Genomic DNA, 13,655 nt, shown 5'->3' with positions numbered 1-13,655 from the left:
ACACCTCCCACACCGTGGAGGACCCCAGAGAACACGACGTTCCGTGCATGAGGCCAGGCACTGAAGACCACTTACTAGGTGAGTCCGTTTCCGTGCAACACCCAGAGTGAGCAAATCCGAGGAGAAAGAAAGTTGGTAAGTGATTGCCAGGGACTGGGGGGGGGGGGGGGTTGCGGACAGTGGGGAGTGGCTGCTAACAAGTCTGGGGGCTCTTTGGGGGTGATGAGAATGTACCCGAATTAGGGTGATGGTTGCAAAGCTACGTGAACATACTAAAAAACACTGGATTACATACTTTAACATGGTGATTTTGATGGCATAGGAATTATATCTCAAAAAAAAAAGAAAAAAAGCCAAGAAAAGTTTTGTACTTAGTCCCAGCCTGGTGTCCTTGAGCCTGGCTCTTCCTCCTGTTTCACATCCGGAGGCTGTGTCCTTCGGGACAGGCCCGTGTTTGTCTCTCTGCACCCTGCCGATCGACACGTTGCAGTAACGCAGAGGTTGAAGGTGGTGTGCCCGCCTGCTCTGCAACACCAGTGACTTTTACTGCTTGCAGAGAGGCCTCAGGGTTTTGAGCAGACCCATTCACAGATGTGTAAGGACCAGAAGGAGAGGCGGTACGGACCGAGTGGGGCTCAGGTCCCCCGGCCACCCGCTGGCTCCCGGCTGTGCCTGTGTCGGGGGGCCTCTCTGGGCCTCGGTTCCTTGGCTGCACAGTGAGTCGTCATGGGGCCTCGGGGTGGTGGGGAGCATCAGCGCCCGTGACCGCCCGGGACGTGGTAACTGCTCAGGGGCACAGAAGGAAACGTTAAATACCGTTCTGGAAAGAATGCGCGTGAGAGCTCAGATCTCAGCCCTGGAACGAAAAGATCTGTAGGCGTCCCCTCACATGCACGCTGTCCCAGAGATGCTGTCATATGTCTCCACACCTGGGACCGGCGGTGACGAGCAAGACGCCCCAGGACCCGGCGGCCGTCACAGTGTTCACACGGGGACGCACACAGTCTTGACCCTCGGAAGCCAGACTGGAGCACCGGCCTGCGCACATGGCTTGCTCTCGGAGGCACAGGAGGACGTGAGGGGACACTGTCCCACTGTCACAGGGCTCCCACCCAGATGGAGCCGCAGCGTGCACTCACCACCTGACTCGCCCAAGTGCACACTCAGCCCGCAGACCGCGGCTCTGCGTGGGCCGTCCCTGCACTGCTGCTGTCGTCGACGAGTACACACTGTTCTTCAATGCCCACGGGACACCAAATTCTGGGCACTTCTCAAAGATACAGAGGAGGGCTTAAACACATTTTACTGGTACAGCGTCTGCCGCCTCGTCCTGTTCTCCCGATGAGCGAGCTGCGAACACAGATTCAATTTCTAGTCTCATTCACACTTTAGCGGTAGGTATTAGGAATTACAGAACAAGTCAGCTAATGAATATGCCAATAGCCCTATACTTTATCCTGCCAACTGAAAAAATGTTGTGCCTTCCAGAAACTTCATTTCAGTTTCTTTTGGCAAGGGAACGCCGCATGTGTGTTGGACCCCAGATCCTTCAACCACTGGCCTTGACTGAGATGTATCCCAAGAAGCTGACAGAGCAAATCTGGATGCATAAGGAACACTGAAACTGTCCCCAGAAAAAATGTTTTCAGAGTTTAATGTATTTTAAGAGCAAAGTTGCAGGAACAGCACAGAGGACCGCTGCACTTGCACGCAGGACCACCCAGGGAGAAGCGACTGTATGTGGTGGGATCCCGCGCAGGCTACAGATGCAGCGAACACCATTTAGTCGCCGTCCATAAATGATCTGTTTGCTCTAAGAAAATCCAGACGCTTGCATGATCCAGAAACGCTTAGCAGGTTTGTGTATAATTGTTATAAAATTCAGTTGCTGAATTTTCTTGCTGAAGCATTTCGACCTGCACAAATGCTTTACGTCTCCACTTTTATGTTAAAAATTTGCACACGGGGCGCCTGGGCGGCTCAGTCGGTGAAGCGTCTGCCTTCGGCTCAGGTCATGATCCTGGGGTCCTGGGATTGAGTCCTGCATTGGCCTCCTTGCTCAGCGGGGAGCCTGCTTCTCCCTCTGCCTGCCGCTCCCCCTGCTTGTGCTCTTTCTGACAAATAAATAAAATCTTAAAAAAAAAAAACAAAAACTGGGGCGCCTGGGTGGTTCAGTCGTTAAGCATCTGCCTTCGGCTCAGGTCATGATCCCAGGGTCCTGGGATCGAGTCCTGCATCCGGCTCCCTGCTCAGAGGGGAGTCTGCTTCTCCCTCTGCTCCTCCCCACCGCTTGTGTTCTCTCTCTCTCTCTCTCAAATAAATAAAATCTTTAAAAAAATAAAAATTTGCACACAAATCAAAGTGATTGCTGCCAAGACCTGATTTCTGCCCCCTGTGTTTCCATTCACAATCACATACCTTCTGACCCCATGGGGAAAAATCTAATGTTCAGGACTACCAATAACAAGAAGAGAACCTTTTGTGGGGTTTTTCTGGTTTTTGTTTTTAAGATTTTTTTTTTATTCATTTGAGAGGGCAGAGAGAGAGCGTGCACACGAGCTCTGAGCAGGGAGCCCGATGCGGGGCTCGAACCCAGGACCCCGAGATCATGACCTGAGCCGAAGGCAGACGCTTAACCAGCTGAGCCACCCAGGTGCTCCTGGGTTTTTTTTTTTTTTTGAGAGTGAATTGTTTCCTGTCACAGAGGATTCCTGAGTACGTTCTCCACGCGTGGGGTGTGCTACCCGTGTGTCTTCAGGCAACATTATTACACACTTGGCGTGGATAGCACACGGGTTGGTGTCTTCCAAGTGGACAACCAGACAGGCCTCACGAGTTGCCTTTTGCAAAGCACCAGCAGCTAAGCCCTGGAAGCTCAGGTCTGTTGGAAGTGCCGGGCAATTCCTGCACCAGAAGTCAGAAGCGGAGTTGGAGCATCACTTGTGATGAGGACAGTTTCCAGAATGCCCCAGCGCAGGCCTGGAAGGATGAGGTTTCTTCAGCCGCCAGCAGAGGGCGACTGCTTGCACGTGGCTTTTGTAGCCGTGCTTTGCTCAGGGTCGACTTGTCAACCCAGCAGACTCTACAAGAACCCTGTTCTGAGGCCTCCTTAACCTGCCCCCCCTCCTTTGGTGGAGGGGGGCCAGCTAGAAGCAATACCAGGGTTAGAGATGGACCCGTGGGGGCTGCAACACACTCCTATTCTCGAAAGATCTTTAAAGGAAAAACTCATACTTCTGGACGATTTGTTGTTTACTGCTATTAAGAGTCAGAATGTATTTGCCACGTACTCTGGACCTAACCTACGCTAAGTTCTCTAAATGCATCAGCTTACTTCTTGCCAGTGATCCTGGTATGATTGCCCCACTTTACCCAAGAGGACAGTGAAGGTCAGAGAGCTCCTGCAGTTTAACCAGGATCACACAGCTAGAACGTGCTGGGCCAGGAGACCGAGTTCTTAAAACCACACTTCACCGCCTCTCTGCTATCCGCTCAGGGATTTTACCAATAGTTCATAAAAAGCCAACGTGGATTACAGAATAACTACCTGCTTATCTGTTTATTTCCCCACGATATCCCGTCTGTAGCTTTCTGTTTCCCTCCCTCTCTGATTGTTGCCATTCTTGCCACCAGGAACACCCTCCTCCGTCCCTAAAACCTATTCATCCCCAGGGCACAGGCCGATGCCACCTCCGTGGGAGACTTTCCCTGATCATTTAAACAAGAAACAACATCTCCTCCCCCACTTTCCTCCCACCTGCTACCAAACGCAGGCCTGCCTTGTCTGCTGCTTGCCCACCTTGCCCCCGTATGAGTGCCCCTGTCCCTCCAAGGCCAGGCCCGGTGTCTTGCACACAGTTCTCTGCTCCATTAATATTTGCTAAGTGCGTGGTTTCCAGCTGGCCCTTGCCTTCGTTTCTCATTCCTGATTCTTTCTGTTGAAATGATCTTAAACAATTGAATTACATTATAACCCCTATCGTGAAAAAGCAAACAGCCTAATGAAAGCCTTCTTTTGGCTTCCCATTGTAATTCTCAAATTCACATTTTTTTTTTTTTTAAAGATTTTATTTATTTATTTGACAGAGAGAGACATAGCGAGAGAGGGAACACAAGCAGGGGGAGTGGGAGAGGGAGAAGCAGGCTTCCCGCGGAGCAGGGAGCCCGACATGGGACTCGATCCCAGGACCCTGGGATCATGACCTGAGCCGAAGGCAGTCGCTTAACCAACTGAGCCACCCAGGCGCCCTCAAATTCACATTTTTTATGATCATTTTTAGACCCCTCATTTTTAATTTTGTTAGCATGCTTCTGCTCTCACAATTAACTATTTAGAGAAAAGTAATTCATCGAGGAAAAATTTAAAAATCTGCTGAAATACCTAGCATGTTAACTAAAATTCAGCTGAAAGGTATAACAGCTTTCAAGTTGGAAGTAAAACTGCATTAAACTCTTCTGGATTTACCTTCCGCATCAGTTCATTTTCAAATCTCCCAGTGAAGCCAAGTGGAACAAAATACAAGATAAAGAAAAAAAGAAGGGTACATTTTTTATGTAATGAAAGCACACGTTATGAAATTTTAAAAAGCAAAAGCATTGCAAGCAAAGAAAATTCTCATTTCCTCCCTCTGAGCTTATTTATTTCTGAGCAAAAGATATTGTTTCTACTCCCAAGCTTAAGGAAAATCATCTTTGATCTAAGAAGTTACTGTGGGACGACATGAAGCTGCCATGCTCAGACCGAATGTTCATGCCACACTCCTTATCAAAGAGCACCAGCAAACGCACCCACTCAAGACCCTCCTAGAAGCAGAAGCCACACGCTTCGCTAAAATGGTTGAACTGAGAGATCAAAGAAGCTTTAATAGAAAACCAAAGCCAGACTCAGACCATCGGGCAGCTAAAGCAGAATCCCGGCGTGTCCGTGCAGAAAGGGAAGACTCACACGGGCGGCTCTTTTCCACATGACGTCATAGGATGCTGCCTGTGAGCCAGGTACCGTCCCAGGCACCGCGCCGATACTCAGCCCCCACCGGGAAGGTGCCACATGTGAGGCAGGTGGCATCGTCTTGGTCATGCCTACTTTGCAGATGGGGAAGCTGAGGCACAGAGAGGCGAGCAGCACCCAGCTGACTCCGGAGTCCGCGCTTGCAACCGCTGCACGTGGCCACGCAGAACTACCCTTTGCAGGACACGGATGATGCCACTTGGTCTAAAGGTGTTAACTCACTGGCCAGCCGTGAGCAACAATGAATGATTATGTAGATTCCGAATGGGACGGAGATCCCATTTTAAAATGTTCTTCCTAAGAATTGCCACAAAAATAAACCTATGTATGGCATCTAAAAAATAAAACATACACAGCACCAGTGATTTTTCAAGCGACCTGAGAACATTTGCGCTACTGTTTTATAAACGGTCGCTAGAGTCAGTAAAAGCTGCTCGGTGAGCGGAGTGGTGATATTCAGAAGGGCAGTGTGGTCCCCGCCCTCGGGGGCAGTACCAGGAGCCCAGCCCTGGGCTCTCCTTTGCGGGCACGGCCCCCGTCGGTCTGCCTGGACTCCGCGCTCTGTGACGGCAGGCGTCACGTCTGCCCGAGGCACTGGGATGCATCCACGTGCCTTCGACACAGTGGCACTCGGTAAGGACTTCTTGAAGGACCGAATAAAGGAGTCAGGTTCTGTATACACATCCACGCACACACACATACACACATCTACAACACGCGTGCTGGTCTTGTGAACGAACGACAGCATAAATCACGGTAGCCGATCTCCTGTTGAGACTCTGCTCACCGTCACCATCACACGTCACGTCCGGAGAAGGACACGGCCAGTCCTGCCAACAGAGCACAGTCTTCCCCGCTCGGGGCATTCTTTCCGTTTCCCTGAAGGAGAGCACTGAGGCCAGGACCCTCAACTGACCCATAGATGTCTTCTCTTCGTCCACACGTCAGGACAGACGGCATCTGCACGTGCCGCGAACATCTCCTTTCTCCTTTGACCCTTCAGTATCCCTCTCTTCTGCCAGAGCCCCCCTTCCTTTGGTTCCTCCTCACCTCCTCCCCTGGACACAGTTGGTCAAAGTGGAACCGGGTGCCTGGTCCTCTCCTTACAAAAGGGTGGGATGCAACCCACGCTGGATCCTGGACCTTGAACAGAAGGATCCGGAGACTAAGAAGCGGGTGGAGCTCATTTTTCCCCAGTGGGGTGCCTTGAACAGAGCGTTCCCGGCTGAGACTTGCTGGCCTCTGGAATTCCTGGTCTCCAGCCTCCCAGCTATTCTCTTGGTGGCTCTTGTCATCTTGCGTAAGTTGCATTCGCTGGAGTTGGTGTGACGCTTGCAGCCGAGGGGCGCCGGCTGAGTGGTGGTTTCTTCTTCGCTGGTATGTCCCGTGTGATGGGGCTCCATGCAGAGAAAGGCCTGGAGGGACCACTGCTGTGTGCCCCACAGTGATTCCCTAATAAGAGACGTTGCGCTGTTCCGGACGCCTTAGCTCACCCAGTCAATGCAGTTTTGTACTGAGAGGCCAGCACGTGACCTCTGAGGGTGTGTAATTCGTACCCAGAGAGTTTATTCAGCCACTGAGCTTCACAGTTAACAAAGGAGGACACGGAATGAGGAGTGGACACACATCAGATGCCACAAATAATGGTAACATTCGGGGTGTTCGATCTCTTACATGACACAGTTGTTAAAGCATGAGTTTCGGTGTGTCCCAAGGTTTGACCTCTGACCCACCTCACAAATCCATTTCCAAATTCTTACCAATAATGTAACAAGGATTCAAATGCAAGTGTAAAATTGTTGGACCCCCCTCCTTGTTTGGTATTCAGACGTGATGTCAGATTGAATCCTTGACCACGAGAGCTGACAGATGTCTGGAGATCTTTTAATGGTGAAGGGGAGGGCCGGGTTCGGCGGGTGGTCAGCGGGAGCATACCTGTCCAGTCCCGGCAGAGCCAGGCCCGCGTCTGGGGAGGGGCTCTTCCTGCGGGAGCCGCCGCTCACTGGCCTTGGAGGGGACGTACATTTAGTGGGACTCTCTCTCTCTCCCTCTCTCTCTCTCTCACACACACACACACCATCCAGCGTGGCCAAGGCAGTGATTTTCATACTTCAGATTAGGAAGCAAATCATGAAATTGATTTTTGGGTAAAAACAAGCTTTTTAAAAATGACATGGAATAGAAGAGCGTCACATAGCAAAGGATGGCACAGGACAGTCTTTTAAAAAGGACCAGAGTTAAGCGGCCAGCTTTTGATCTCGGCTCAGGTCTTGCTCTCAGGGTTGTGAGTTCAAGCACCGTGGTGGGCTCCACGCTGGGCATGGAGCCCGCTTCAAGAACAAGGACCAGAGTGCAGAGCTGCGTGAAGCGAGAGAAGCGTGGTCTAGTAAAGCTTGCCTAGTGTGTGTGTGCATGCGTGTGCGTGTGCGTTTGCATGCACGTACTCTGTGCTGGGTTGGTTCTGCCTGCCCCCGTGGGCTGCTCACGCACACACGCATCTCAGCTCTCTTCAGAGACGTCCCCCGATAACAGGGAACTGGCCGTGGTGGAAGCTTCTACACCGTGGAAATAGGCCAGTTGGGCTTTCGGAAAACAGGGCTCCCCTGCCCTGCTCCCCATGAGCACCGGTTGGTGGACACTCACCAGCAGACCCCGGGTTACTGTTAGGAAGCAAACAAGCAAACCTTACACACTAGCCTGTCCGAGTTACTGGAGGATCTGAGATGTGTGTCCAGATGCATCCTGGGACACACAGAATCAAGAAGAAAACAACTTGTCTGAAGGAGTTTGTGACTCGCTGGATTCGATGCTGCCTTATTTAGAAGCTCAAATTATCCTGTTTGCTGAGATGACATCAAGGTTTGGATGGCAGCTTTTTGTTTTCCCCTTAGATTTGATAAAGACCTTTTATGAGGTAGGGATATCGCTATGGCCTCAATGTTGTGTCCTCCACGCCCCAAATGCATAGCCTGAAATCCTAACCCCCAAAGACGGTGTCAGGAGGTGAGGACTTGGGAGGTGAGTGGGTCACGAAGGTGGAGCCCTCGGGAATAGGATCAGTCTTACATGATGGGATCAGGTCTCACAGATGACCCCAGAGAGTGTCCTTGAGGCAGGAAGAGACCTCCCCGGCACCCAGCCACGCCGGCACCTCCCTCTCAGCCTTCCGGCCTCCAGGACCAGGAGGAACAAATCTCTGGTGCTGGTCCGCCAGCCCATCCAGGGGATTCTGTTGCAGCCGCCCAAGGGGACCAGACAGCTGTGAACTGGTCAGACCCGAAGCCTTGGCTTCTGTCCTCAGGCCCGGGAAGGGCGCGACGCCGCGCTGCCCCGACCAGACTGAGGTGTGGAAGACGCTGTCTCCCTTGGTGCTAGAGGAGCCGCAGGTGGACCCCAGGGGGGCACGTCCGCAGCGGGACGTCTGGATGCAGGAACCGCCGCCCCTCAGTGCTCCCGCCCTGGCCGCAGTCTCTGCCCTCCCCTGCTGCCTGTCCTCCAGCCGAGCCCACGGCACAGGCTTCCCTGCACTGAAATGAGGGGGAAAGAGACACATTTCTGTGCATGCACTCTTCCTTCAAAAGTAGGCAAGCACAGGTTAGAGGAAAGTGATGTGTTCCCATAGCAAGTGGTAGAAAAGCCTGCTTTCCTCTGGGGCACGAGCACCAGCCCTCACTGTTCAGTAGAAACGACAAAGTAACAGCCATGTCTCTCCTGGGGACTACGGCTGGAGAAGCCCTCAGGGGCAGCGGCCGGGGACCCTCCCCGGCTGGCGCGGGCTGAAGGACAGGTCACAGGTGGCTCCGGGGCCGCCCTCTGGCCGTTGCACCAGCGCCTCCCGGGTCACCATTCCCCGGGGAGGGGGTTGCAGTCACGCGTTCCCTGCTTTTGGTGTGTTCCCGAGCCTCCCGGCAGGTTTCCTTACACGGAAATGGATGCAAAGAGCCAGGCGGAGGGAGCGGGTCGTCCTCAGCACGGCGCCGGCGCACGTTTCTGTCCACCAGGACTTCGTTTCGGGGTTTCTTGCACCCGGACACGAACACTTTATAACAAGTGTTTCCCAAGCTCTGGCCGTTTGCGTGCGTTTTCGTAATTTGTCGTATCTGCGTACCATCTGTGTGGCTGCTTATTTAATACTTATTTGAAGCCAATTCAATTTACTTTTAAAGAAAATTTTCGTAGTTGGAAAGCCAGCATCACGCACCATAAACAGAAAACAGAAACAGTGGAAATGAGAAACCACATCACTAAATCTTTGTAAGCCTGAGGCCCTCTCTCCCAGGAAGGATTTCAGCATCAAACTCAAACTTTTTCTTTCAGTTACGCTCTTCAGACAGAAGGATGGAAACAGAATTAAAGTCGTCATCATCATAGACAACTCTGCCGCTACGGGACTTAACGTACAGCAGGGCACAGGGGGCTGTCCTGCTGCCACCGGAAGACTGGCCGGGCCTGAGTGTGTGTGTGTGGGCGCACATGCGTGTGCGTGCGTGCGTGCGCGTGCTGAACCCGACACATGGATGGTATATGGGGTGGTGCATTTTCCACGTGGCAGATTCGAGCCCTTGATAGTTTTATTAGGTTAGGTGGCCTTTTTCCAGGTAAACGTATTGTCTCCAAAAGTCTAAGGGTACGGAGACAAGTGCGTGTCCCCCACTGCGTGCTGTGCGTGTCCCCCGGGAGCTGGGAAACTCACAGGAGTGCGTGCAAAACAGGTAAGACTCCTTGTCGTGCGGGAACCCCCTGGCTCAAGTTCTCAGGGGCACCCCTGATGGATAAAGTGGGTGACATGGCGAGGTCGCAAGCTCAACTATCCCGGTTTGGCGAACAGGACCAAGGAAGTGAGCGATGAGTTTCCCCAGGGGGTGCCCTCTGCCGCCCAGCACAGACACCCCCCGGAGGACGGGAGTTGCTCCTGCGATGTCCCACCCATCCTGCTGGAAACACAAAGCCTGCTTCATTTTCCACACTGCTTGGAGTAAATCAAGGTTCATTCTCAAGAGACATCTCCACCCCGACTCTCCAAATCCTGAGTGCTCAGCCCTGTGCGTGGGACAGAGCTGCACATCGTTGAGGGGACCAGCGACTCTCCTGGAGGCCGGCAGAACAAGACGCAGGGTCTCCAGGCCTTCCACTGGTCGGGGACGAGCATCTCCCTGTGCTTACAGTTATTGCCCACACCCCTTATTTCCCACACCCCTTGGCTCCTAAAGGCAAGTCAACTAGCTGATCTGGTGCTTGGTTGAAGAAATAGCTCTGTGTTGGTTTGCCGTGCGGTTTAAAGAAGTTTCACAGATAACGTGGACCACCTACAATGCGTGCCTTCTGCACCAACTTAGACTAACGTTCATGTCACAGAACTTTCTCCTGGCGTGACTCCTCTGCATTTCCATAAAAACCTACCCTTTGTAGCAATAAATTAGCCGTAAAGATTTACACAGCCTCATCATCTTTAACCTTGGCTTTCATTTTTAAAAAGGCAGACTTCAGTTACTTAAACAGGAAAAAAATAGTTTGGTTAGAAGAGGAATGTCAACTAATTTTAGAAAATACGTAAAAAGTATAAAGATGAAAACAGAAATGAGAGTAAAGTTTGCGGCACATCAACTTACTTCAGGACCCACGATCACCATGTAAACATTAGGCTCTTCTTGATGCCATTCTTGGGAAGAAAAAGAGAAAAAAACATTTTACTGGTTTTATGCCACAGATGGAAACATCATTAAGTTTAATGTTAATTACGTGCTAATATAAATTATTTCATATTTTGTTCTCATTCATAACAATCCAATTCTATGTATTTGAAATGTAAACATTGGACATCGTATGCTTATAAGTAAAATGCTTTTTCTAGAATGTTATGCGTTACCCAGATCTCTCCCATATTGGACAACCAGGAGCAATGACTCCACAAGCCAGTATGGACTTTGGGGTAACTCAGGCAACACAGCAAATCTCCAGATGTGTCCTACAAACTGACGTGTGTAAAACGTTTCCAGATGAGATTATGTTATTCTTACAATTATTCACTGTTTTTGTGATTTCCTCAGAAGCCGAGGGCACAGGGAAAGTAGAAATGAGTGAGATCACTACCCAGCGCTCCGATTTTTCTGGTTGTTTCCAGAGGAACCACCTAGAATCAGTTCTGCTCATGTGGAAAGACGGAAACAGCAAAACTGAAAGTCCTACAGAGAGGAACGCTGAGACCAGTCCCCAAACAGAATTCTGTAAACAAAATGTACCTGAGAATGCGTCCACCAAGTAAAGAGGGTCCTTAACTTGTCTAAGTCCACACACCAGGAGAAAGATGTGTAAATTATCAGCATTTTGGTTAATCCCTGCAAGAGAAGAGTTCAGGTGTTTTCAGTGGAGAGGAGGCAGCTGGATACCATGGGAGCAAAGACCCCGGGACGGGAAGGTCAGGTGTGAGCCACAGGGCTCCGACCTCTGCCCCTGCGTCCCCGCGACCTTCACACAACTCACTGCGCGAATGGACTGCTCCTCCCGGTGGGGGAACCGGAGCTGAGTTTAGCCCAGTAACTGGGCTGTGCAGTGAGGAAATACTTGGGTACAATTCCAGAAGAGATTTTCTTCCTGCAAGTAGGGGGCGCTTATGTAGTAAGGGATTCCCGAGTCCACGTGTGTTCACCGAGGTGCACACTGAGTGCGGACGTGCCCACGGGGACGTGAAATAAAGGGTTAGGTCGCACAGCGGCTCCCCTCATCGGGAGCTGGAACGGCTTCTTGGGCCCTCGGCTCCGGGCCGGCCTGGTGGCTAGTGTCGGCCAGCAGAGCCCGTGGAAGGACAGCGAGTGACTTCCGAGTCTTGGCCGTGGGAAGCCCCGTGTCGCTGTCTGTCGCCCCCGGAGCACCAGGCCGGCTGCCCCCCGCCGGAGGAGGCCACACAGGAGCCGCAGGCCGAGGCCCGCAGCGAAGGGAGCGCGGACCCAGCAGCAGGCAGGTGAGGCCCGCGGGAGCCGCCCCCTGGCCCGGCCCAGCTGCCAGCCCGCACGGTCACCGGAAATGGGGGCTCCTTGAACCCCCTGACGTTGAGGTGGCCTGATGCGCAGCAACAGGCAAGTGATCGATGGAAATTATCTGCATAATTAATGCAAGCTAACTAAGCCTTCATCATGTCCAGACGCACGTAATTGGGGATGAAACCTGACCCCGTGCAGGAGAGGTTCCCCCATGCGTGTTATCTGCGTGTTATCTGCGTGTTATCTCACCCGTTCCTCACCGCAGACACTGTCAATGTCTCGGTGCCTCCGTGAGCCTCACACAGCAGGGTCGGCAGGGCGACCGCGGGGACACGCTGATGTCACGTCCACGAGACCACACGCTGCGCACGGGCCACGCGCGACCAGGTCTGAGACGGCGTCTGCTCCCGTGTTAAGGCGGGGGCGCCCCCCGGGAAGGGCCCTCAACGCTGCAGGCCTCTGCGGTACGTGCTGACAGTCCCGCGGAGGTGCGGCGTGTTTGTCACGCTGTGCCCCGCTGCTCTGAGTCCCCCGGAACTAACCCTAGGGATACAGAACTTACTCTTCGGCCAAAAGTCTAAGCGAGAAGCTGCGCGCAGAATTTGAACCCCAGATCGGAGGAACCTGAGGCCCGAGACAAGCTATTCCCTTGAATGAATGATAACGCTGAAGAATTCCCTTAAGGGACAGAAGGTCAGGGGTGACACAGATAACTCCCTCCTTCCGAGGCGAGAACCATGGGTGAAGCTGAAGCCAGAGAGGGAACGTCCGATGAGGAGAAGAATTAAAGGTGCCTTCATGAAAAGTAGTTCTCAGTGACAATGGAAAGATAACAGAGGGACAAGGAGAAAGCCAGGGGACGCCCTCTTAACTACCGGAGGAAGCCTTAGCCCGGGGCGCAGGGCACACATGTGCACACGCACACGCACACACACACGCAGGTTTTATGTACGCGAGAACTCCCAGTGAGCGCGGGGCTGACGTGCTGTGTCTGCGGATGTGAGCCCCCGGGAGGGCCCGACGTCACGGACAGCGCCATCACGACGAACCTGGAATATCTGCTCAAATACGTAGGAAGAAGAGCACAAGAAGGGAAGTAGGAGACACGTGACTGTACCCAAGAGGGGGAAATCAGGAAGCCCGTAGTGATGAACTGAAAAAAAAAGTACAACAGCAGAACACACACACAGATGACATCCAGAGACGGGAGCCAAAGCGAGAACTATTTTAGGAACTGATGTGCTGTCTCGGTAGAGAGACTCCATTCGCTTCTGTGGGGCAGGCACGGACGCTGGAAACCTATTCTGTCCCTTTATTTCGCTGTGACGCGTGGTTTGGGACACCCACGGGCCTTCTGCTCAGGTGATGCTGGGAGAAGTGAGCCTCCACCTAACCCTACCCCATGATCCCCAGGAAGCCAGCCTGGAGAAACAGGAACCTACGATGTACAACGTTCTGTGACTCACGGTGAGGTACACGTAGGCTACTGAAACCTCGTACACGCGACATATGTGCTTTTACGTACTCACACAGGAACCCCCCAGATTAGCCTTATTGCACACGAGGAGCTCTGATGTTTTCTATCTCATTTCAGTTTTTTAAAGTGCTGGTCCCTGGGGTGCCTGGGTGGCTCAATCAGTTGAGCATCTGACTCTTTTTTTTTTTTTTTT

General features: G+C 52.3%; 1 protein-coding gene across 4 annotated transcripts in view; it reads right to left on the bottom strand.

Moving 5' to 3' along the window:
- Nucleotides 1-13,655, bottom strand: part of GLT1D1 (glycosyltransferase 1 domain containing 1) — a 77,599-nt gene that overhangs the window by 17,354 nt on the left and 46,590 nt on the right. For all 4 annotated transcript variants that reach the window (XR_004298356.1, XM_032396398.1, XM_032396399.1 and 1 more), the window contains exons 7-8: nucleotides 11,248-11,343; nucleotides 10,618-10,667 (exon numbers count right to left, since the gene is read on the bottom strand). Coding sequence is in view for 3 of the 4 variants with exons in the window: in XM_032396398.1 (XP_032252289.1) it covers nucleotides 10,618-10,667; nucleotides 11,248-11,343 (146 nt within the window). In the remaining variant the exon portion in view is untranslated. The remainder of the gene's footprint in view (nucleotides 1-10,617; nucleotides 10,668-11,247; nucleotides 11,344-13,655) is intronic.

Source organism: Phoca vitulina, unplaced genomic scaffold (genome assembly GCF_004348235.1).
Source record: "Phoca vitulina isolate PV1807 unplaced genomic scaffold, GSC_HSeal_1.0 scaffold91, whole genome shotgun sequence".
Classification (NCBI taxonomy): domain Eukaryota; kingdom Metazoa; phylum Chordata; class Mammalia; order Carnivora; family Phocidae; genus Phoca; species Phoca vitulina.
Note: the sequence above shows the minus strand (reverse complement) of the source record. Positions and strands in the feature narration are given on the sequence as shown.